This window comes from Nelusetta ayraudi, unplaced genomic scaffold (genome assembly GCF_046127955.1).
Source record: "Nelusetta ayraudi isolate G7.1 ecotype Tasmania unplaced genomic scaffold, CSIRO-AGI_Nayr_v1 ptg000028l, whole genome shotgun sequence".
Classification (NCBI taxonomy): Eukaryota; Metazoa; Chordata; class Actinopteri; order Tetraodontiformes; family Monacanthidae; genus Nelusetta; species Nelusetta ayraudi.
In genome coordinates, this window is record NW_027466078.1 from 2,505,648 (window position 1) to 2,529,293 (window position 23,646).

The 23,646-nt window shown below is 45.7% G+C and overlaps 1 protein-coding gene across 1 annotated transcript; it reads left to right on the plus strand.

Annotated features, from left to right (window-relative positions):
* The first annotated feature begins 1,231 nt into the window (after positions 1-1,231).
* crfb1 (cytokine receptor family member b1) lies at positions 1,232-23,566 on the plus strand. The gene is made up of 8 exons (XM_076030644.1): positions 1,232-1,390; positions 1,758-1,905; positions 2,501-2,624; positions 6,239-6,408; positions 18,078-18,235; positions 18,504-18,663; positions 19,493-19,623; positions 20,607-23,566. Exons 2-8 carry the CDS (start codon positions 1,851-1,853, stop codon positions 21,276-21,278), a joined length of 1,470 nt encoding a protein of 489 aa, XP_075886759.1. The 5' UTR covers positions 1,232-1,390; positions 1,758-1,850; the 3' UTR covers positions 21,279-23,566.
* Positions 23,567-23,646: the final 80 nt, after the last annotated feature.

Sequence of the window (23,646 nt, forward strand, 5' to 3'; positions counted from 1 at the left end):
CTGGGTCCCGGGCTCGGGGGCAACCGCCCCCTCAGCCCCCCTGATGCTCCGCCAGAGGCCTCAGCGTATTATTATTATTATTATTATTATTATTATTATTATTATTTTGATTATCCTCTAAGGCGAACTAGCAGCCATCAGACTCTGTGATCAATCTGGTCCAAGTCCTGAACAGCGGTGCCCCCCCACACCTCCAGTGGACAGCTGGGACATTATCATTATTATTCATGTTATTTATATTTACTTATTTTTATGTTTTATGTAAACACTGTGAGCCTTACCAAAAGTACGGCTCACCCCAACCCAACACAGTGATAGTGACAGGAACAACACTATTACTGTGCTGTTCCTGTCATCATTGATATTATTATCATTATTACTATGGGGAGTAGAGTTTCCTTCTGCCTGGTGACTCATGCAGAAAGTTGATACGCTGTTGTTCCATAAAGCTGAGACTCTGAGTTCCACCAGTAAAGTTCCACCCGGTTTCATCAGAGCGGTTGGTGGTTAGTAAGCTGGATACACATCCTAACGACAAATAAACATGAGTTGAATACTCTCTCTCTCTCTCTCTCTCTCTCTCTCTCTCTCTCTCTGTCTCTCTCTCTCTCTCTCTGTCTTCCCTTTCTTTGACTCAAATCTTATGTAAGGCCTTTACAGGAAGCCACTTCCCTCGTAACCTCTTCATCTTTTCAACATATTTTCTTTTATTACCCTCTAGTGGCCGGTAGGTAGACATGACGAACAAAGGTTGCCAGCCTGGAAAACACCCCGTGACGTTTGGGAAGTGCAGCCACAATGGGAGATGGACAGCTTCAAAACAAAACTTCCAAAATAAAATAAAATAATAATTATTATTCCAACCACACTTTATTTACAAAAAACAAACTGGAAATTATGATTTTTTTTTATTTTTTTTACATGGACATATATTTATCGAAAAAAATTGGTAAGGAAGAAGATGACATTACTGAGCAGCAGAGTTTATGACAATGACTTCAAAATGACAGAAACGTAACATAGGTGAAATTATAATTAGTTTGGTCCGTTTTATTGGTGGTAAAAGTTGTACTAACCACCAGGGAGCCCTCAAAATTTAATCTAAGCGTCAGTGTCCACATCCGACTCACTTTGAACCCTTTGGAACTTTCGTCTCCAGGTTAGAAAAAAACCAAACCAAAACAAAAAAAAAAAAAAAAAACTGTTGACGTTTGTTTTTCGCCGAGGCTTCTCTTGTGAAACTGAACCGGAAGTGACGCCAGCTTCACCACAGCAGCGGCGAGAGTTTAGTCCGTTCGGTAGTCGATCGGTCTGTCTATCTGTCTGTCGGTGTGTGTGTGTGACAGCGAGCCCCGCTGGTCACGAGCTCCACGGCGGTCCGCGGTGTCAGGTGAGTGACCCCAAAAAAGTCGTGACATCCCGCAGCAGTTAGCTGCAGTTTAGCCGCAGTTCGCCGAACTTTGCGCGTCCAACTCTCGTCACTGCTCGCTTCTCAAAAAGTAGTTAAATCTCAGCAATCACACACAATCTGAACGCCAACGCTTTGACAATGTGTTTCTCTGGATTGAACACTATTATTAAAATGTGAAGTGTATATGTGTTTTACTGCTGTTACAAGTTTGTTCCAATTCTAATAATTATTATAGTATTATTAATATCATTATTTGTGTACGCTATGCTGATATCCGAACCGTCACTCTGTCACTCGCATTAAATGTTATGTCTAATGATGGTGAGACGTGTCTTAGCCCCACCAGGTGCGGCCAGCTTAGTGTCCGGGTCGAACCGGGGCTGCAGTCGGGCTCCCTGGGCCGAGCCGAGCCGAGCCGAGCCGAGGTTCTGCCGCCGGGATGAAACTTCCTCCTGCTGCTGCTGTTCTGCTCCTGACCCTGCTAGTCCTTGTCGGTGAGGCACGTTCCTTCACGCTGGCGCGTGACGTTAGCGGAACCGACTCACCTGTCAGGTGTTCGGTTCCCGGGACTTCGTTTATTTATTTGGAGAGGAGGGGGCGGGGGACAGGAAATGGTTACTTTCCTTTGTACGACAAATTCTTATGCTTGGAAAATTTCACATCCACAAGGGAAAAAAATGGGCAGACTCCAACCCAAACACTGATCTCCTTATTTTAGAGCTGCATCAATACGCTGCTACAATAAAAGATCAGAACAAATCATATATTTGAAAGCTTTAATGTTCACTCCAGTTAGTGGATGGTGCATGGCTGGTCACCTGTCCAGGTAAACCCTGGCAATAGTCTTTGTAATATTGTTTTCCTGTCTTGTTGTGTCTTGTTGTTGTTGTTGTTGTTTGTTTGTTTGTAGTTTGTTTGTTTGATGGGGGATCTTTTGTTTCTTTGAATGTATGTATAGATGTAGTCTATATATACATAGTCTGTATGATGTCTGCATTTGTGAATGAATATCTTAGAGAAGAAAAAGAAAAAGTTTGCACGGGACTTTCCGCTGTGCTCACACTCTGCCCCCGTTGGGGTGTCTTCCAGCCTCAGCCTTGGCCTCAGACCTCCAGGCTCCCATCGATCTCCACATGGACTCGGTCAACTTCCGCTATATCCTGTCCTGGCGGCCCGGGCCAGACACGCCCCCTGGCACCAGCTACATCATCAGGTAAGCAAAATAAATGTAAATAAATGTAAATAATATACAGTATATTACCAGATAATATATTTATTTTTAAAAAAAAAAACCAAACGAACTATAAGATATAATAACATCAGGCATTTTTAGATTGTCTGATGTTTCAGCTGTGTGGATTTATTTGTTTATGCTTTTCTAAATTGACCTCTCTTTTTGAATATATATTAATTCAAATATGTATTCTTTATTTTGTGCCATTTATTTATATGTAGATTTGATGATAGAACTTGGTGTTTGGCATTAAGCAGGATGGATTATTATTATTATTATTATTATTATTATTATTATTATTATTATTATAAGTAGTAGTAGTATTAGTAGTATTATTATTTAAAAAAGAGATGATTTTTGAAGGCTAGTTTTTATTTTTCATTTTTTTACCTTTCTAAGGTATCCTATTTTTTGGACATTTATTACTTTAATATTTATGTATTTTCACTTGGTGCAACTTATTTTAGGATAACAATGATAATAATAATAATAATAATGATGATAATAATGATGATAATAATAATTTCAATTTATATAGCGCCTATCGTGGAACCCAAGGTTGCTTCACAAAAGGTAAAAAGTAAATAAACAAACAAAAACCCACAACAACAAAACAAAAAAAAACAGAAGGGACCTAAGTTAAGCATTTAGTTTGGAAAAGCCAGAGAGAAAAGGTGAGTTTTAAGGCGTCACTTGAAACCACCTCAAAACTCAGCTTTGTCCAGGGTGAGGGAGTCCGTGGGGAAAGACTTCCAGAGGGTGGGGGCAGCCACGCTCCTGGCACTGTCCCCAAATGTTTTGAGTTTGGTACGAGGGATGGAGAGGAGACCAGCATCAGATGACCGCAGGTTCCGGGATGGAGTGTTTGTGAAAGAGGTCAGCAAGGTATTGGTGTGTGAGTGCGTGAAGGGACATAAAGGGGAAAGAGGAGTTTATAGTGAATGCAGAACTTGACCGGGAGCCAGTGGAGGTGGATGAGGGTGGGGGTGATGTGCTGCAGGGTTTGGTGAGAGTGAGAACCCTGGTAGCTGAGTTCGGCACGTACTGAAGCCCAACCTGTCTGCAGTAACAACCCCAGACAGGACTCCATGACAGTAGTCCATCTGGGGTGTGATAACAGCATGGATGAGTGTCTCTGCTCCAGGGTCGTACAGGGAGGGATGGAGACGGGAAATGTTTTTGAGGTGGTGGAAAGCAGATTTGGTGATGGTGTGATGGAACAGCCATCACCATTGATGAGGAGATCTCCATCTCCTTCTGGAGCGGTGGCTTGGGTGCCACAACCATGAGCTCAGTCTTATTGCTATTGAGTTTGAGTTGGTTGGTTGTCATCCAGGTTTTTTTTTTTTGGATGCAGTCGACCAGAGACTGTCGGGGGAGCTGAGAGCTGAGTGTCGTCAGCGTAGCAGTGGAAGTTGAGACCGTGTCGGCACGGAGCCTTGAGGGACGGCGTGGTTGACTGGGGCAAGGCGGAAGAGGAGCCATGGAGGGTGACAAACTGATTTCTACTTGAGAGTTACGATTGAAACCGTGCCAGTGCAGAGCCGGAGATGCCAAGGAGGTTGGAAAGGCGTTTGAGAGGAGGACGGTGTCACGGTGTCACGGTGTCGAAAGCAGCAGAGAGATCGAGGAGCTTGAGGAGGCTGATTTTACCAGAGTCTGCAGCGATGAGGAGGTCATTGGTGATCTTGATCAGAGCGGTCCCAGTGCTATGGTTAGTACTATATGCTGACTGAAGAGGTTCGTAGAGTAAATGGTTGGACAGATGCAGATGGAGCTGGGTAAGCTACTGCTCTTTCCAGGATCTTGCTGAGGAAAGGAAGGTTGGAGATCGGCCGAAAGTTATCGAGGTCATCGGGGCTCAGGCCAGGCTTTTTTAGGGTGGGAGTGATTGAGGAAATTTTGAGACTGAGGGGAACCATATCAGAAACTATTTTGAGGTTTGAGGAGCTGCTGATGAGTGGAGTCCATCTTCGCAGAGAAGAACTCCAGAGATTTCAGAGCAGAAAAACCTCATCACACATTAAGATGAGTAAACACAGAAACAATCATAGCAACATTTTATATACATTTTGTTTATGCACTATAGTTTCAGTTGTCATGCTCTCAGTCGAGAGAAGAAGGTGCCTGAAGGTTTCATCCTTCCGAGGTCATAGCCTCACATCACGGGACATCTATCTTTGACAATGTGCAACGTTCCATGAGAGTCTGGTGCTCCTCTGGACCTCTGCAGTGAGAAAGTGCGAGGAAGCCATACAGGGACTCAACTATTTGGAACGTCTGGTCGACTGTGTGTACCCCCCCCCGTGTGTCAACGGCGTGGTCGTCAGGCGGAGAATCTCGAAGCTGCAGAAAGCTCCGCAGCTGCAGCTGTAACCACAGAGCAGCTGGTCCACTTTCAAAACACAGATCAAGATAGAGTGTGTGTGCGTGTGCGCAGTATGTGTGTGTGCGTGCGTGTGGACGTACCTGTGTGTATTTTGCGCACGCAAGAGAGTGCATGTGTGTATTATATTTGGACATCAATAAAAACTCAGTGTAAAAATATTTTTGCAAACAGCACTTTTTGTTACGGACAGCACTGACACCGACACCAGTACCGGGTATCCGGGGTTGAGTAGTCAACTTGTACTCAACTACTATGCTGTACATTTTACTCTATTTAGATTTAGAATATTTTGATGTTTAACGACACAACATTTATTTATATACATCTACATGTTTATATATGTCACATACTTATGTGTGTCCTTCAGTATTTCGATATTTTCATTTGTATGTGCAATTTAATATGTGCATACATCTATTTATTATATATCTATATTGGTGTGTGAATGGGTGCGTGAGAGGCCTTTGTAAAGCGCTTTGGGGCACTGTGAAGGTGCAGGAAAAGTGCTATTAAAAGTGCAGTCCATTTACCATTTCTATCAATATTATGAGAGATGTGTTGTTCACCTCGTAACTTACTGTGCAGCTCTGGCAACTTCTATTTATGTCTCTCTCTCTTTACACTCTATTCATTTCTTTTTCACCCCAACTTGTCAAAGCAATGAGCGCCCTCTGGAGTCTGGATTTGCTCTCGGTTTCTTCCCATGTTTTTTCCTGGCCACTGTCACGTCTTGTGCAGAGCGCTTGGAGATGCCTCTGGTTGTGATTTAGTGCTGTAAAAATAAAATCGATTCATTTACTCGTATTAATACGTGCCAATAACGCGACATAGATGCTGGCTCTGTATCGACGTATTCGGACAATTTTGTTAAATTTGTGTTTGCACTGCAGTGAAATTTGTGTCAGTCACCCATGTTGTTGGAAAAGTTGCTGAGGAATGCTGTTCAAATAACAGAACAACAAGTAATTCTTTCATGTGTAATGTTTTATGAAGTGCTCGCTATCGGTGAGTACTTGTACTCGTTCTGTAACAAAGTAGAATTGGTGCCTCTCTATTAATACTCATCAATAATAATATTTATTATACTAATACGTACATTTATTGAGTAGATGTTCTGTGATGCTAATGTGCGTGTGTGTGTGTGTGTGTGTGTGTGTGTGTGTGTGTGTGTGTGTGTGTGTGTGTGTGTGTGTGTGTGCTGCAGCCAAAGGAAGCCGTCTAAGAGGAAGCTGAGGAACCTGCTAAACTCCACCGGGACGTCGGTCCGACTGCAGCTGAAGGACCCCCAGGCCACCTACCAGCTGGAGGTCCAGGCAGCCTCCAACCACACGGTGTCGCTACCTGCCACACTGCAATTCACCCCGTATAAACACAGTATGTCCAGCCGCCCCACCACCCTGTCAGCTGACTCCTTTCACCCTACAGCGGCGCCCAGTACGCTGAAATCCAGGCCAACCGCCTGCTTCTCTTCTCCTCCTCCTCCTCCTCCTCCTCCTCCTCCTCCTTCTTATCATTCTTATCTTAAATTAAATGTTATTTTTCAAAAATCTAAATAAAAAAATCCCCTTCTGCTCATTCTTCTTCTTCTTTTTCATCTGTGTGCTTCTATGTTTTCTTGTAAAATAAAATAAGCACATTCTTTTTTTCTTGTATCCCAATGAAAATAATTGTGATTCTTCCTCTCTTTTCTTTTTTTGATGTATATGTGTATTCGTGTTTTCTTTTTCTATCCGTGCTAGGTTTGTAAATACTTCATGTTTATTGTCGGTGTTTGGGTGGAGGGCCGGTGTAGACGGTAGCCAGCATGCTGCTAGCGGGAACGCCGGCTACCGAGTTTGAGTGCCTCACTCGCCGGCGTGCGATCAAACTGGTGTCGGACGGTCCATCGGCTCCGGTTATCCCGGTGCCGGTAGGGTTGTTGGCTCCAGTAGATCCGGTGCTGGCTGTGAGTGGGGTTACCGAGGCGTCCCCCATAAATGTGCCTCCCCCCTGTAAACAGTGAACCCCGACTGTCACATACCGAAATCAAAACAAAAAAGCAACTGATAATGTTAATAAAACGCGTGCTGATGCGTTTTTAAATGTAAACATGTCTGACGTGGGAGATGACGAAGCAACGTCTGATGACGGAATAATGAAAATGACACGAGAGAGAAAATTAACTGAACGTGTGAAAGAAAAAGTCAACAATAGAAGAACGGCGTCAAGTGTTGAGAGCGACTTTGGTTGAACTCAGGATGACAACAAATCCCTTTACGCGGTCGCAATGATCAGAAAGTTCCTTGAAGACACAAAAGGAGTACGGCAAACAGCTCGCTGTATGAGAGCATTTTTATTCATTCCGCCAAACCTCTTACAAGAAAGTTCGGGGAGAAGTGCTCACCAACCCAGAAATTTATAGACTGAGAAAGTACATAGGAAAAGCCAGAGGAGAAATAAATAAGGGAGAAATTGATGGCTAATCTGCTTTTATTGTTCAACTGTGTCACTGATTTTTATTTATTTTTCCATTCTTGTGTGATTTTAAACATGAATGGAGCCCCGGGCTGATTTTAAAAGAGCTGCTGTTTTTAAATTGATGGAACTAAAAAGATTGAGGGCCAGATCCACAAAGCGTTTGCACGGCTTTTGCGCGAGAAAATCCAGGTAAACAGCGCCAAAAACGGTGATTCCGATCCACAGAGGGGACACAAACGTAAAAATCGGCGGAAAATGCGCGGAGGCGCAGGGAGCGGCAGGGTTGCGGCAGACTCATTTCAATGTATTTAAATGAGTCAGACACCCCCTTCTATACAAATATGCCTCATTCAAACAGCGGCAGATGCAGAAAGAGTTTGCGCTCGTGTTGACCGCACGCAGGTTGACAGACGCAAACACCGCAAGCCAGAACCAGGCGCAGTCTGTCAAAGTGTTTCTGGCTTCTGAGTGAAACTTTCCTCTCTGAAAAGCCTGAAATATGTATATATGGCGGGGTGACACGGTGGCGCAGTGGTTAGCGCTGCCGCCTCACAGCAAGAAGGTCATGGGTTCGATTCCGGGCCTGGGACCTTTCGGTGTTTGCATGTTCTGCGTGGGTTCTCTCCGGCTTCCTCCCACACTCCAAACATGCATGTGAGGTCAACTGAACATTCTAAATTGCCCGTAGGTGTGCATGTGAGTGTGAATGGTTGTCTGTCTCTATGTGGCCCTACAATGAACTGGCGACTTGTCCAGGGTGTCACCCTGCCTTCAGCCCTAAGACAGCTGGGATAGGCTCCAGCAGACCCCCGTGACCCTGAGCTCAGGAAGAAGCGGGTATATAAAATGAATGAATGAATGATATATATGGCTCCCCAAATCTTATATATAGATAGGCTTAGACTACAGTATACATGCCAATATTTTAGAGAGGCTATGAAAAATACAAACGGTACTCAGGTGTTGGTGACTAACGCGTCTTGACTTTCTCTTCATTATGGCAGCAGTCTTGGTAGACGGAGGAGGCGTCGTAATGCCAGGCGCGCACAGGAGCGCCATTATCCTCGCAGAGTTTCACTGTTTGTCCTCCGAGAACGGGACATTTTAAGGAGAAACAGGTTGCCGGGACACACAATTCTTGCCTTGCTGGAGACAAACTGCCCAAACTGCTCTCAGGTTGCCAGACCGCAACATTCGCACCCGTTTCAGGCGCCGCATTTGCGGGCGTGTTTGCACCTGCATGTCATTAGTGCAAACACCTTTGTGGATACCCGCACCTGTGGCGCAGATTGCAGGCGCAATCCCGCCGCAAAACGCCACTCATTTTACTGCTGCGCGCCCTTCTTTGAGGATCTGGCCCTGAATGTATTGGTTTTTTTTGTTTGTTTTTTTAATAACACTGTCTTTGTTGATATTTCTACATTATCACATACAACGGGGCATATTCAGTGCAGTTCCAGGTATTGGTATATCCAAATAAACACACATACAGAGTAACCAGATATCCAAATTATGTGATCATATACGAAGTAAGTAAATAAGATACTAAGATAGATGGTCCCCAAACCTTCTCAAATAAGTCTTGTCTCCCTTTCAGCATGTGTGGGATTTTTTCCAGAGGAAAGGCTGCCAACATGTGTCTAACCCAAAATGTAATACTTGGTCTACTTGTTTTTTTTCCCCAGAATAGTGCGTCCATTTAAAAAGGCACATCTCTATAATTCACTCTGTGTATATTTGTGACCTTTTGGGTAGGATCCCAAGATGAAAAAGACCTCCGACCTTTATTCATCCAGCTTCTTCTTTTATCTTATTAATGAAGGCTTGTACCTCAGTCGGATTGTTAAACGTGTGTCTTTTTTTCTGTCCAGCTTCACTGGAGACAATATGCCGTGTCTGAGTCCCAGGCTTCGCAGCTGCTGGCGCACTGAGTTATACTGTCTGTGCTGCTTGTGCACTTTGGGTGGTGAGGTCGCTGTAGAATCGCGCCTGTTGGTTCTCGTAGAGGATGTCTCTCTTCGCTGTAGCTGCCTTTATCACAGCCGTCTCCTGTTTGTAGTTCAGAGACTTCATGGTCAAAGTTCTCTGTGCCGCTTCATTGTCTCTCCTCGGCCCAACCAGGCGCGCACTCTCGAGCACCATCAGATGTCGCAGGGGGACCAAAAATGAACAGGGGTCTGGGCCCTCAGCACCCTCAGGGAGACCCACTAGCCTCAGGTTGTTCAGCCGTGACCTTGTCTCCATGTCAACAACTTTATCCTCCAGAAGTTTGTTTTTCTTTTTTTTTTTTAGCGTTTGAACCGTCTCTCGTAACTCGACACGCTCGTCCTCCACTGTTGACACACGTACCTCCGCCTGTCCAATTGTCTCGGTACAGTCAGCCAGTTCTCTCTTTGTTTCCTCTACGGCAAGTAGGATCCCATGTAGTCTGGCTGAAAAATCAGACTGTAAGCTGTTTATGGCCGTCAATATTTGTTCTTTAGTTTCAGCGAGCTCCTGACTGCTTTGCCCCGGGACCTCCACGTTATCATTAGCTTCAGTGCTAGCACTAGCCAGTGGCGCCTCCAGAATCTTTTTTTTAGGGGTGGCCAGATGGGGACACTTAAAATCTTGGGGTGGCACACCAAAACTAAAAGCCATCGTTTCAGAATATCATTATACTTTTGTAGTAAACCAGCCAGTAGAAAAGTATCAGAAAGACTTAAGGAAATGCCTGCTGATATACTTTGGTTTATTGTGTTATATTTAATGTTACTAATTATCTAATATACACAGACTCTATCTATGATAAACTATAGGCAAAATCAGTTATTCTGACATCAAAATAATAATAATAGTGGTAGTAATAATAATAATAATAATAATAATAATAATAATAATAATAATAATAATAATAATAATGATAGTAATAATAATAATAATAATAATAATAATATTTAGTCCCTCTCAATAGTAATTATCAATTATAGCTGTAATAATAGCTTGAAGGTATTTCTGTTCAGACAAATGAAACTCAGCTATCAATAAAGAAGCTTTAATTGATTATGTCATGATTTCTAATTTAAATTCAAACACACTCAACAAAACATACATTTCTCCAGATTACGTTACTATCTAGCCTAGCCGTCAATTTCATTAAGGCCAAACAGTCATAATTTCACCTGTTTGTCCAGGAACGGGTTGAGCAGCTGCTTTTGTTGAGTCCTGCCTGGCTTCTGGCGCTGTTATGGCCCCTCCTCACTAAGCCTCCGTTGCTGCCTTGTCGTCTCTTTCTCTCCGGGTTCTAATACTCTTTTTAAAATAAGAAGTCTGTGGACTTTCTCTCCATTGTCTGAAAATGACTGACATAACATATACAAGCAGTAGCTAACGTTAGCTACGTAACTCAGTTCTACATGTCAAAAACCCGTCAAAAAGCTGCTCTAACAGGTGCTGTAGCGGCACTATTTAGCACTTCAAAAGCACACGTTACGACGCATACTTCCCCCTCTTCTTTTACTAAAGAATATTTTGACTTTATGACTTATTTTGACTTACTGAGGCTCAGCTCCGATCGGAGCAGAGGGAGCCGAGCCGATTGGGGCACTCCGCACGCGCACACGCTGAGCCGTTGCTGTCTGAGCGCGCAACAGCGGCCGGGGGGAGGGGGTGGGAGGTGCTGTGAGTGAGGGAAGATCAAAAGCGGCTTGCCTGGCTGGCTGCGCATTTGGGGTGAAATGCATTGTAGTAGGGTCAGTACCCTACCTAACCTATACTGGCCCGTGGGGTGGCCAGTAAATTTATAGGGGGGGCCGCGGCCACCCCTGACCACCCCCTGGTGGCGCCACTGGCACTAGCGGCTTCACTGTCATCGCTAGCCTCTCGGTTAGCCGTATGCTCCATGCTATGCATCCCTAAAGGAAAGGTATTTCCATAAGCCTGACCAGTACCTGAACGTGGGCGGAGTCACGGTTGCAAGGCGAACCGAAGGTTTTTTGTGCCTCCCGTGTCCCCGAAACCATAGGATTCACCTTTTGTATTAACCATGGTTTTGTTTTGTTTTGTGGAAGACACCTTTCGTAGGGCTTAGAATGATTTTGTTTCATACTGTTGACTTGTATCAAAACACTGTCCTGAGAGAAAATGTAGAAGCTGAAACGATCACCTGAGTATCACAGTCGTTTATCATTAGACAAGAATATCCGCACAACTTAAGTCCACACAAAGCACAAAACAGCAACAGCTCTATCCGACCGGTGTTAACAAGCTAGCAGCGTTAAAATCACTATAAGGAGTGAAACTTCCGAAGCTTGCGAGCCAGAATCGCTGCCAGCGAACACAACACAAGCAGAGCACCGAGTTAGCGGTGGTAGCTAGCAGTTTATCAACACGATTCAACGCCCGTACTTTGCAAATAGCCTTCAAACTAAAGTTGCTTGAGGTTACAAAACACATTTACAGTCCTCAAGCATGTTTTCAAATATTGTCGTGGCCGACTATTCTCTCGTCGTCCAACAGGGGGCCGAGTGGAGCCCGTCTCACTCCCGTTGGCCACCGCACCGGTGTTCCATTGCTTCTGCATTAGGCTGAACAAACCTCCAACATTTTCTCTATTCGTTCCACTCCGACCGTTGTAGTCCTTGGTGCTTCGGTAGTCGCTCGGCATTGTTTTTATTTCTCCGGACACTGTTTCTCTGTCTCTTTGAGCTTTTTCTTCGGCCACGGAGAACAGAAACGTCTGTAGTTCTTTGTTCTCCCATGGTACAGTTTCATAATCTTTTCAGTTTTTAATACGTGAAACTGTAAAAATCCATTTAAAAATTTTGGTCTTTCGTGAAAGACTGCCTTTGGCTTTCGTCAAAACCCAATCAGTGCCCTGCACGTTGCTACGTCACCCATACGGTCTCAGCTCTGCTCGCTTCCAACCCCAAGGAGGCAGGTACCAAAATCGTAACCCCTGGGACCGTGCTGGGGCTCGTGGAAATGCCTGATTACCGACCCGGACCGTTACCTAGGGCACCTAAGGAAAAACGCCTTAAGTCAGTTTCAAACTGTGTGTGCGGTTTCCTGTTATCTTAACCAACACTGAAGTCTGTCTGCACTTTCAGAACTAGTTTCAGAGTTTATGTCAGGATTTAGTCAGGATTTGGGCAGAGCAGAGTTAAGTGTGACTTACTAAGCTGGTGGCCATAACCCAAAGTCTGAATGTATTGTTTCTTCAAGAAACACACAGCGCTGACCACAACGTCAGTGACTGGAAGGGGGATTATAAAGGGGAAGTGATTCTGAGCCATAATTCCTGTGTCAGTCGTGGGGCTGCGCATTTTTGGGGGGGATTTTTTTACTGGCTTCTTTTTGTGTTGAGGAAATTATTCCAGTGTTTACTCAAGGTTATAGCTTTTCTATGAAAATGGGACATTTGTCTATTTAAATGTCTATGCTCCAACCAGAGGGTTGGAGAGACTTACATTTTTTAAATAAGCTAGCTGATGTTATTAAAACATGTCATGATGATTTTATGTTTTAGGCAGCGATTTTAATTGCACTGAAAATCCTGCTGTAGACAGGAATCATCCTGAGCCACACCCTGGGTCGTCTGACAGGCTCTGAAAACTCATTCGAGACCACAAGCTGTCTGACCTGTAGAGGGTTTTTAATCAAAGCCTGTATTGAGCCATACTAAAGAAAAATGTTTTATCCCTCGCCAGACTTGATCGTTTTTACTGTTTTAAATATTTTTAAAGGGTGTTTAATCCAGCCTGTTGGTTTTATTCAGAACATACGTTTAAGTAGCGCCTGTTGGCATTTTAATACAGCTCTTTTAAATGAACTGGCTTTTAAAACTGGTTTTAAGGTTTTTTTGGTTATCCCACAGAGAGACCCGACCCAATTTCCCCACCACCCAACAATGGTGGGGTTATGCCTTTGTTCTACTAAAATTAGCGGGATGACACCATGTTTTTGGACGCGGGACGTCGCGGAAGCAATCGGCACTGAGTCCCGTCTCCACGCACCAAACCCAGCGCGGTGTCACCCCCGCCGGGAAGCTGCACCCCCCGCGCTTTCACCGCTGCATCTCTGCTGACGTCATCGCGCTGAGATCGCATGATGAAGTGCTACAGAATTCAAGAGTCCGGCGGGTGGCCAGTGTTCTTAGTTGTTGGTCACTTTTGGCTGTAGTGGAACGATGACATCGTTCACGCCAGACTTGAAGAAGCACGCACCTCCGCAGCCGCTTCCCGTCGTGCAGTGATTGTTTCGCCGTCTGGTCCATTTTGTGCGCGAGCAGCGGGCGAAACAATGAACAATCATCCTAACTTTTTTTCTTGGGTGCACCGGCACAAAAGTTGGGTGCACCCAAATTTGTGATCGCATTCAACACTGAAGTTTTTCGGTTCACGTAATTTTAAAAAAAAAAACAAAAAAAAAACAACCTGTCCAATACTGACTTGTAAATGATGAACTAGCAATCTGGTCCACATAATGTCCTTTATTTGAACATCTGCTCAAGAAATGTGACCAAACAAAAGGTGCCTACAGTGCTTCACTGAGCTGAAATTTTAACCTCAAACATCTCGAGATATGATAAAATAAACTAAAATAAAAGTGCAAGTGTTTCAACTGAAAATTCTGATAATCTCATGGCACATCCTGCACTGCAGTCACATGCTCCTCTGGCCACTTCTTGTAGTTTGGCCTTCTTGATCGTTTTCCATGGCTAAACCAGCTTGCCACACTCTCTCTTGCATCAAATTCTTCCAGACTTGGCCCCTCTACACTGATTCTTATTAGATCCTCCACTGTGTCTGAATGTAGGGATGCTCTAATGTCTGATTTGATCCTCTTCTGTGCAGAGAACCCTCGTTCACAAACAGCAGTTGAGACAGGGAGGACCAGCATAATGTGCACAAGGTGGAGGATATTCTGGGGAAAAAATACATTCCAGAGATTTATTTAAGCAGTATGTGTTAGATAGCAAAACTGACACAATCTTAAGAAAGAACATTGATAAAAACTGACCATGTACTCTGAGCAGTAGGGCTCTCTGGTCAACAAGAGCCCCCACAGGCTGAGGTAGGTTTTGTCTTTGGACATCCTGGCAATCGACAGCTTCAAGCCTACAAACTCTTCTTTTGCAAGCTCTGTGTTTACACCATTCCTGAACATTATGTGAATTACACAGCTAATCAATGTGCACTTTAACAAAATAAATACCACCAGCATACATACTATTGTATGAATCCACCTGCTACCTTCTCAAGACTGTGGAGAAGTGGTCCAAGGGAAACATAAGGTCATCAGCTCCATGATCCACCAAGTCCTCTTGGTTCTCTGGCCAGCTCTTGTGGTCAAAAATGTTGAAACATTTGACAGCTTTGGCTGTTCCAGACACAGAGGCACTCTCCCCTATTGCATGAACAAATAACAGTTCGGTAACAAGATTTCTCACCTTCATGTGTTTATGGTGAAAACACTTGCCTAGGAAGCTACATAATCATTTTTAGATGTTTTGCTGTGGATTTGATTGTTGCATCCATCACTTTCCCAAGTTTAGTAGTGAAAGCAACACCATCTCCCGCCAGTTCTGACGCCTGTCCTTTGAGTGTTATTGTCTGCGTGTTATATAAACCATAAATACTGATTGTGAGTTAGATATGAGAAATATTTGTACAAATTCACAGTTCTCTGTTTAAATGATGGAGATAGCCATGTACCTGGAATCTGTACATTGTCATTTCTCCCTCTTCCTGCAGCTGCCTCTTCTGCAGCCTCATGTGAGCCGGGAACTCTGACAATCTTCCACCAGGCTGGGGTCTCACTGCCATTGCCTCTGTGGTCACCAGCAGTTTTTCAAAGCCACAAACTGCCTGTTAAGATATATCAGTGTATTATTATCAACACAACCAAGGATGACCACAAACACAATTCAAATTTGCGCATCCCACTTCATCTCCCTTACCTGTGGGAGGATGATCTCATTTCTCTGAAGCAGAAGGTTAAATGTACTGATGCCACAGCGTTAAAGTGGCAAAAGGCCACAAAAGTAGCATCATCCATTGATTTCTTAATCTGTATTACACAATAATAAAAATTAGTGACATAGAACATTGGTGAACTTAATTAAATTAGAAATTGTAAAAATAAAATAAAATAAAGAAAGGAATATTCTGAAACAATGCACTGGCCTTTGGAGCTTGGCCTGCAATGTCAAGTCAATGCTGATGGTTTCTACAGGGACCTCTATAAGAGTGAGTGGTCAAGTAATCTGGAGGTGCACAGCAATTTCCTCAGTGGTCTCCCTCAAGCGAACCAGGACCAAAGCCCCCAGTTGGTGGTACCGTTAACACTCGAGGAGCTGGAAGCCGCCCTGGGGGGCCTGAAGAGTGGAAAAGCTCCTGGCTTCGACAGCCTTCCTGTGAACTTTTACAAGTCTTTCCGGACAATCGTTGGACCAGACTTGCTCCTTGTGATGAACGACAGCATCAAAAAAAAGGAAAACTCCCATTGAGCTGTAGGAGGGCCGTCATCACCTTACTGCCGGAGAAGGGAGACCTGCAGGACATCAGGAACTGGAGGCCGGTGTCCTTGCTGTACACAGTTTGCAAAATCCTGTCCAAAGCGCTGGCTCTTAGGCTGCAAGAGGTGATGTCGTCCATCATCCATCCTGACCAGACCTACTGCGTGTTGGCCAGGTTCATCAGTGACATTGTCATGGTAATTCGGGATTTTTTGGACCTCCCCAGTTCATTGGCTCTCAAGACTGATTTTTACCAGGAAAAGGCTTTTGACAGAGTTGAACACCAGTACCTGTGGCAGACCATGGGTGCCTTTGGATTAAATCCTGACTTTATAGCCATGATCCGGGTGCTCTATTGTGACATAGAGAGGGTTCACAAGGTCAATGGTGCTCTGAGTGCCCCCTTCGATGTTCAGAGGGGGGTGAGGCAGGGCTGCTCTCTCTCCGGGACACTGTATTCTCTGTCCATAGAGCCTCTGCTCCACAAATTAAGGGAGAGTTTAAAAGGCGTGTGTCTCCCTCAGTGCCATGTGTCTTTTAAGTTGTCTGTTTATGCTGATGACGTGGTGGTTAAAATTAATTCACAAAATGACATCAGTGTTTTAGAAAGAATTGTAACAGAGTTTGATTTTATTTCTTCTTCACGAAAAAACTGAGGGAAGAGCGAGGCTCATATGGTGGGAGAGGAGCTGCGGAGTAGGCTCAAGTTGCCAGGTGAGCTAAAGTGGACAACCGGTGGTTTTAAATACCTGGGCATCTACTTGGGGGACAAGACCCCAAGAAGAAGTTTAAAAACTGGGACAATGTGTTGGAGACGGTGAGGGGAGGTAGAGGACGGAGGACAGTGGAAATGGCTGGTGCCAAAAATGTCCTACAGAGGCAGAACCCTCATCATCAACAACCTGGTCTTGTCCTCATTGTGGCACAGACAGTTTTAGATCCCCCAGCCTCTCTTCTGGCAGAAGTACAACAGATTTTAATTGATTTCTTTTGCGGGGGAGGAACCACTGGGTTCCACAGAGCATAATTTTCCTCCCTAAAGAAGAGGGGGAACAGGGCTTGGTACATCTGGCCAGCAGGGGGGCTGCCTTCAAACCCCAGTTTATACTGAAGCTCCTGACTGGCCCAAGGATGTTCTGTGGAGACCATTAGCCCACGTGCATACTGCAGCGTTTTGCACGCTGTTGCACAGCTTCTCTGCCTTGTTTTTATCGAAGTGTTTTTAAAGTTTGGAACCTCCTAAGGAAGCAGAGGGCAGAGCATGCCGACTCATTGCACTGGCTGTCCTTCAGGGAACCCTACTGGACTACCCTAGCTGGGGGGGTGGGTGACTCTGGACTCTTGGACTCTGTCCAAGGCCCTCCAAGCTGCAGGGATCACAACACTGGGCAAGGTGGTGGAGCTGACTGGTACTGGCCTGGAAGACCCCGTCCTGTTGGCCTCCATGTTGGGAATAAAATCGGAGACGGTTGTCAAACAGCTGCTTTACCACTGGAGGAGAAGACACGAGCACTCCCCTACTCAGTTTGCATGGCAGAGGTTCCCTGGCTCCCATCTCAGAGGATAGTTTTGACAATGTCGGCCTTCTCCCAGACTTGAGCAACTGCTGCGGCCCTCTGCTGGAGGCCAGTCCAGCAGTTTCACTGGAGGTCGTAGCCGAAAAAAACTTTGTAAGAGGAAAAAAACGTAACACGAAGGTGAATGATGGGCAGAGGTTGATCCCTCTGTCATCTGCAAAAAATTGATTCAGTCCAGACTCCATCTCAATTTCACATTTTACAAGAGAGCAGGGGACTCGGATTGTTTCAATGAAATGTGGACTTTTAACAGTGCGCTGTGTGCAGTGACACAGGGGGGGATTATTTATTAGCGACATGCTCATGTAAAATTTTTCTTTATTTCTTTTGATTGGTGTTGCTGAGCTGTGTGTTGTGTAATGTTTGACTAATGTGAATAAAAGTGGCAATTAAATGTTTTTCAAAATCAAATCAATCTTCTTCTTCTTTTTCTTCTTCTTCTTCTTCTTCTTCTTCTTCTTCTTCTTCTTCTTCTTCTTCTTCTTCACCTTCTTCTTCTTCCTGCTGTGCAGCTACCATCGGCCCCCCAGTGGTCTCCCTGGCTGGATGTGGGAACTGTATCCACGTCAACATGTCGCTGCCACCACCGGACCGGGACGCCGGGGTGGACGCCAACTACTCCCTGCTGGACCCGTCTTTCAAGGTCATCTACAAGAGGACAGGAGGCAAGGTATGAATGCACCTCCTCCTCCTGCTCCGCTTTCTCCTTCTGCTCTTCCTCCTGCTCCTCCTGCTCCTCCTTCTCCTCATCCTCTTCCTGCTCTTCTTCCTTCTAATGCCCCTCTTCCTACTGCACCTCCTCCTCCTCTTTCTGCTCCTCCTCTTCCCGCCTTACCTAAAGACATGGTGTCACAGGGTCACCCCCTGGCCTCTTCATCTTTGGCCATCTTGGGGCCAGAGCTGCAACTGACCACTGCCTCCATGTCCTCCGCCTGCAGGAGGCCACCTACAGAGCGGAGAGGCGGACCTTCACCCTCCTCAACCTGCAGCACGGTGCTGAGTACTGCGTGCAGGTTCACACCCTTATCCGGATCAACCACAACACCAGGACCTCCAACTGGACCTGTGAATTCAGCAGCACCCAGCAGCCCAGCAAAGGTGCGACCTCATAACATATCAGACCTGTGTGGTGTGTGTTGTTTTAGATGGGTGCACTTCTGCTTTGAGTAACTTTTGAACACAAAGCCTTAAAAGGTATATGTGTAGTGTAGTGTGTAGTGTAATGTTAAGATTGACTGGGAGTCTTGCCAGTAAAAGTTCGCTAACATTTTTGTCATTTAGGTTTCCTGCCTCAATATTTCAGTCCGCTGACCCCCCAAAGAATCGATAGAAAATATAGAACAGCATTTTTGCAAATTTCTTTCGTTGTGTTTATTTTCACTTTGTACACAATCCACGATCGATCCACGGTCACCGTGTGTTATTCTTCACTATTGTTTTCAGTTTGTTGTAGTGGAGATAAATGGGAAGACCGCAGGCTGGTCATTAGAAGCAGTAAGTCCGTTGCCTGCGGTGGTTGTTGTTGTTATGAGTGGTCGTCTGCACCTCACCACCACTTAGGTCTTCAGACAGACTCCGCTCTCTGTTAGCTCAGCATTGTGTGGAAATTAGCGTTTCCACAGCTTTAACCATTGCTTCAATGCCAAGTAAGGCAACAGAAGCAACTAACAGCAATGCGCGTGTGTGTGTGTTGCTCTTCTTGTCACAGGGTCAGGTCTTCAGACTGACTCCGCCCTCTACTAGTTTAGGATTAAAGCTCAGGCTATAGCTGTAGAAACAGCTAGTTCGCTATCTAGCTGTTTCCACAGCCTTAGCCATTACTTTAATGGAAGGAAGCAGCTAGCAGCAATGTTAAAACTCACTTTTTATGCGTGTGTGTGTGTGTGTGTGTGGGTGGGTGTTTACCTGTGTGTGTGTGCGTGCGCAGCCCCTGCGGCCATTGCCCTGCTCACCGTGCTGGGCGTGCTGGCTCTGGTGGCCCTGATGACCTCCATGCTTTGTCTCCACTACACTGGCTTCCTCTGCAGACTGAAGGCCCTGCTACCTGGAGCTCTGGTGGTAAGAACAACCCAGTCCGCCTCAGTGACCCCTTAACATCGTAAGAACTGGCACCATGTATCAGGCTGCCGACATGGTGGAGTTTCTCTTCCCCAGTGACCCCTCGACGTACCGCAGCCAAAAATCCCATTGCGGCCGACAGAGCATTTTTCCTGATTAGAGCGCAATAGAAAAATCTTTCAACTGTAGATTTTGAAGTTGCAGATTTGTAATCTTTCTAATATAATATTAGGAAGGCCAGAAAATCCCCCGCAAAGAGTGTTACTTTCCCAGCGGGACGTCATGCTGTTTCTTGGCTCGTTGTGATTGGCTAATGTGTCCTGATGTCCCGTGAGTTACAGAGGCATGATGGGAAGGCGGCTCGTTCATTTCACTGAAGTTGTTTGCCCAGCACATATGCCAAATAATTTTTTTTCACACTATGATGCTGTAACTCCCATGAGGCATCAGGACACATCAGCCAATCAGGAGGAGCCGAGACACAGCAGCACGTATGACGCCGTGATGTCACGCTGGGAATATAAAACCTACTTTCTGGTGATTTTGTAACCTTTGTAAAAAAAAAAAATCTAAAGACTTAGTGACTGTGACTGAAAAATCTGCAATTGAAAGATTTGTCATGAACTGCGTTATAGGCTGATATATTTTTGGATTGCGGTCTATGGGAAAAAAGCTTTCTGGGAACCAAAGGGATTTTTTTTTGCTGCAGTACCTCAGATGGCCACTGGAAAAAATTGGCGCACTGCCATATTGCCAGTCTGGAATCCAGTTCTTGTAATACACCCATAATGCTACACCATTAATGCAGGAGTAACCTAAGAAAATCTAGCTGGCTAGCAACACAATTAAAGGGAATTTCGGACGCTGGGGTCCTGATCCAGTAATGATCGGGAGACCAGTTCAGCTCGGCCCCTTCCCTTCCTTTTTTCCTCATTTAGTTTGTTTAACATGTTGACGTCCTCTGGTTTTGTGTTTTTCTTCAGTTGTTTCTGCACCAAAGCTACATCCTGATGCCGGAGACCATCCTCCCTGACCAGGTGTCCATCAACCCCCCCCGCACCACGGACAACCGCCGCCGACGTAACAATCCCACAGTACCACAGGCTGCCACCAGGGGCGCTGATGAGGAGGAGGAAGAGGAGGAGGAGGAGGAAGAGGAAGAAGAGGAGGAGGAGCAGGACGTATACTTGAACCAGCCTAGCAAATCTGCCTCAGGGGACAGAAGCTGTGAGAACTCGAGTGAGGTTCTGAGGAAGGGGGCGGGGCAGAGTCAGTGGGAGGGGCCAAAGGAGGAAGTGACTCCCCTGGACATTCACCCCGCTGCCCCGGGGGGGAGTCTGGGCCGCGTGAGGGAGGAGGTGGAGAAGATGGAGAAGGAGGAGGAGGAGGTGCAGCAGGACTGCTCCGGGGACGTGGACCTCTTCTCAGTCACCCTGGCAGCTCTGGTTGGGTGTGACCAGGAAAAGGGGGAAGAGACTGGAGAGGAAGTGGGCGGGGCTTTTGGGCCGGAGCTTCACACAGAAAACAGCGAGTCAGGTGACCACACTGCTGATGAACAGGATGGAGGGAGGACCGAAGAGGAGGAGGAGGAGGAGGAGGAAGAGGAGGAGGAGGACGAGGAGGAGGAACTGTCCGAGTACATCAGACACACTTAACCCTTGTGGTTGGATTGTGTTACTGCAGCTGAGACACCTCCTGCCAGGTGCCTCACCCCCAATTTACACCAAAAATGTCTGCAGCGCGTTCGCGGCCATTTAAATCAGCATGCAAGTTCAGACCAGGCGTAGCTCGGGCACGTTTCAGAAGCGTCCCAGAAGTGTCAAACCGCACCGCGCTGGTAAAGAACGCCGCCGTTTATTTTTTGACGCTTAAACGTGCCTGCACACTGTTTTTGCGGTCTGACGCGCGGTACGGCGCAAGTAGGCGCAAGCAGGCGCAAGTAGGCGCAAGCAGGCGCAGACCTGGCGTCAACGCCCTGTGACGACACCTCGGCGCATCCAATAGGAAGAGCAGCCGGTTCTGAAAAAAGTGGCCCGATGCAGAGCAGGGCGCCAGTTAGCGATAGAGCAGTAGTGAGGAAAAACAAAGGGAAAACTTGTCTCGCAGTGTCCCGAGTGTAACATTTGATATGACACAGAGTTCTGGGACTCAAGACTAGCTTAAAAATATGTATCTGGTTGGCGACTCTGCTTGGTTTCGGCGCTCTGACTAGGGTTGCCACCCGTCCTGTTTTTCCCCGAATTGTTCTCTTTTTTTCACCACCTGTCCCGGGAAAAATAAAATCTCTCCCGGGACACAATTTGTCCCGTTTTTTTTTTTTTTTTTTTTTCCAGGGAAAATTACAAAACCTCAATTGATTTCCCTCTGTGGTCTAGATAGGGTTGCCAACTCTCCCGTAAAATACGCAATTGTCACATATTTGGTAACTAAAAAACCTGTCCCGTAATGAACTGATACGGGACGCACTTCACTTGAAACTCTAGGAGGTGGCAACCCTACCTCTGACGTTCTCGTTACCTCCGGTGCTCGTACTAGTTGCTACGTGTTTTGCATTCAGGTGGCACCGGAGGCTTTAATAACTGCGGTGGAAAGAAATCTCGTTGTCCCACCGTTTGCACACAACATTCTCCCGCTCGCTACTCAGTGCTTCGCTATCCATTTTGCCGAAAACCCGTGCAAAGTACGTTCCGTGTTGTCTAGACTCTAGAGGATAATGTCCCGACCCTAATATATATGAAAAAAACAACAACTTTACGTTCATGTATTGTCAGGCACAGTTCGATGTAGAGAAGTTTTAACACACATTTAACTGGTGCCGTGCTGTGCATCTGGGCACTTTCCCCCCGGAGACGGCTGCTCTCCTATTGGCCGCGCCTAGATGTCGTCACAGCGCGTTGACGCTCGGGCGTCAAGGCGTCAAACGCCACCCTTGCGGGGCGTTGCGCTCTGACGCCGACGTCGCACATACACAATGAATGGCTGCGCTGACGCCCCCCCCCCCGACGCGTTCAGTGTGTAGGAGCCTTCACGCGTCACAACCGCGTCAAGCGCAGCATGTAGAATCGTTCAGGTAGGGGGTCAATGAATTGGAAAGTGTAGTATCTGAAACTGCTGCTGCCTTCCTATGCATATGACATCATTTGATACATGGCGGAATGTGAACTCAATCTGAACCCGCTGCTGCCTTCCTCCCAAAGAGGGGATTATTGTCCAACCAGATGGCCATTAGGGGTGTAACTATGAATGCATACACCCCCCCCATATCCTGGATCTTCCTCCTCTTCTTGTTGGGAGGTATAAAAGGGGATGCGAACAAAGCATCATTGGAGTTGCTCACATCTGGCCCAGAGACCTCCTCAGGCGTTCCATGGTGCCTGTCTGACTCTTGACTTCTTTGAAATAAACCAGTTTTATCCAACTAAGTCTGTGTCAGTGAAGACTCCTTCAACATCGACATCACCTGAATCCACCAGAAGAATTCACCACAAATTCACGTGGATCCGATGGATTTTCATCAGAATACACTATGTGCTAACTTTTGTTTTTCTATGTGCTGTATTTTATACTTTGAAACGTCGGGCGATTTTGCAAAAGTGAACCGATCGACTTGTGTGCGCGCGCGCGTGCGTATGCGAAACGAAACGCGACCAGCAGACGTTGAGAAATTTCACTCCCCCGCCACCCTTCTCCTGGACTTCCACTAGGTCACGTGATTTCCTCACAGCCTGAGACGTGCAGCGTTCAAGGACCATTGGGCTAAAGTAGCGCCGGAGAACAAATCAAAACGGTGTTTTTGTTCTTTGGCTTGGTTGCGATGTGATAGCGATGTGAAACTGACCCTGCCTCGACTTCAACATATTGCGTTCATATTTCACATATTCAAACTAGTTTGTTTGTACTTTGTATGTTCATTGTTTTCAGTAAACATTTCAAAGAAAAATATCACATGCATGTAGCGGTGTTTTTCCAAAATAAATAAATAAATAAATAAATAAATTTAAAAAAAAAAATTCAAACTAGGTC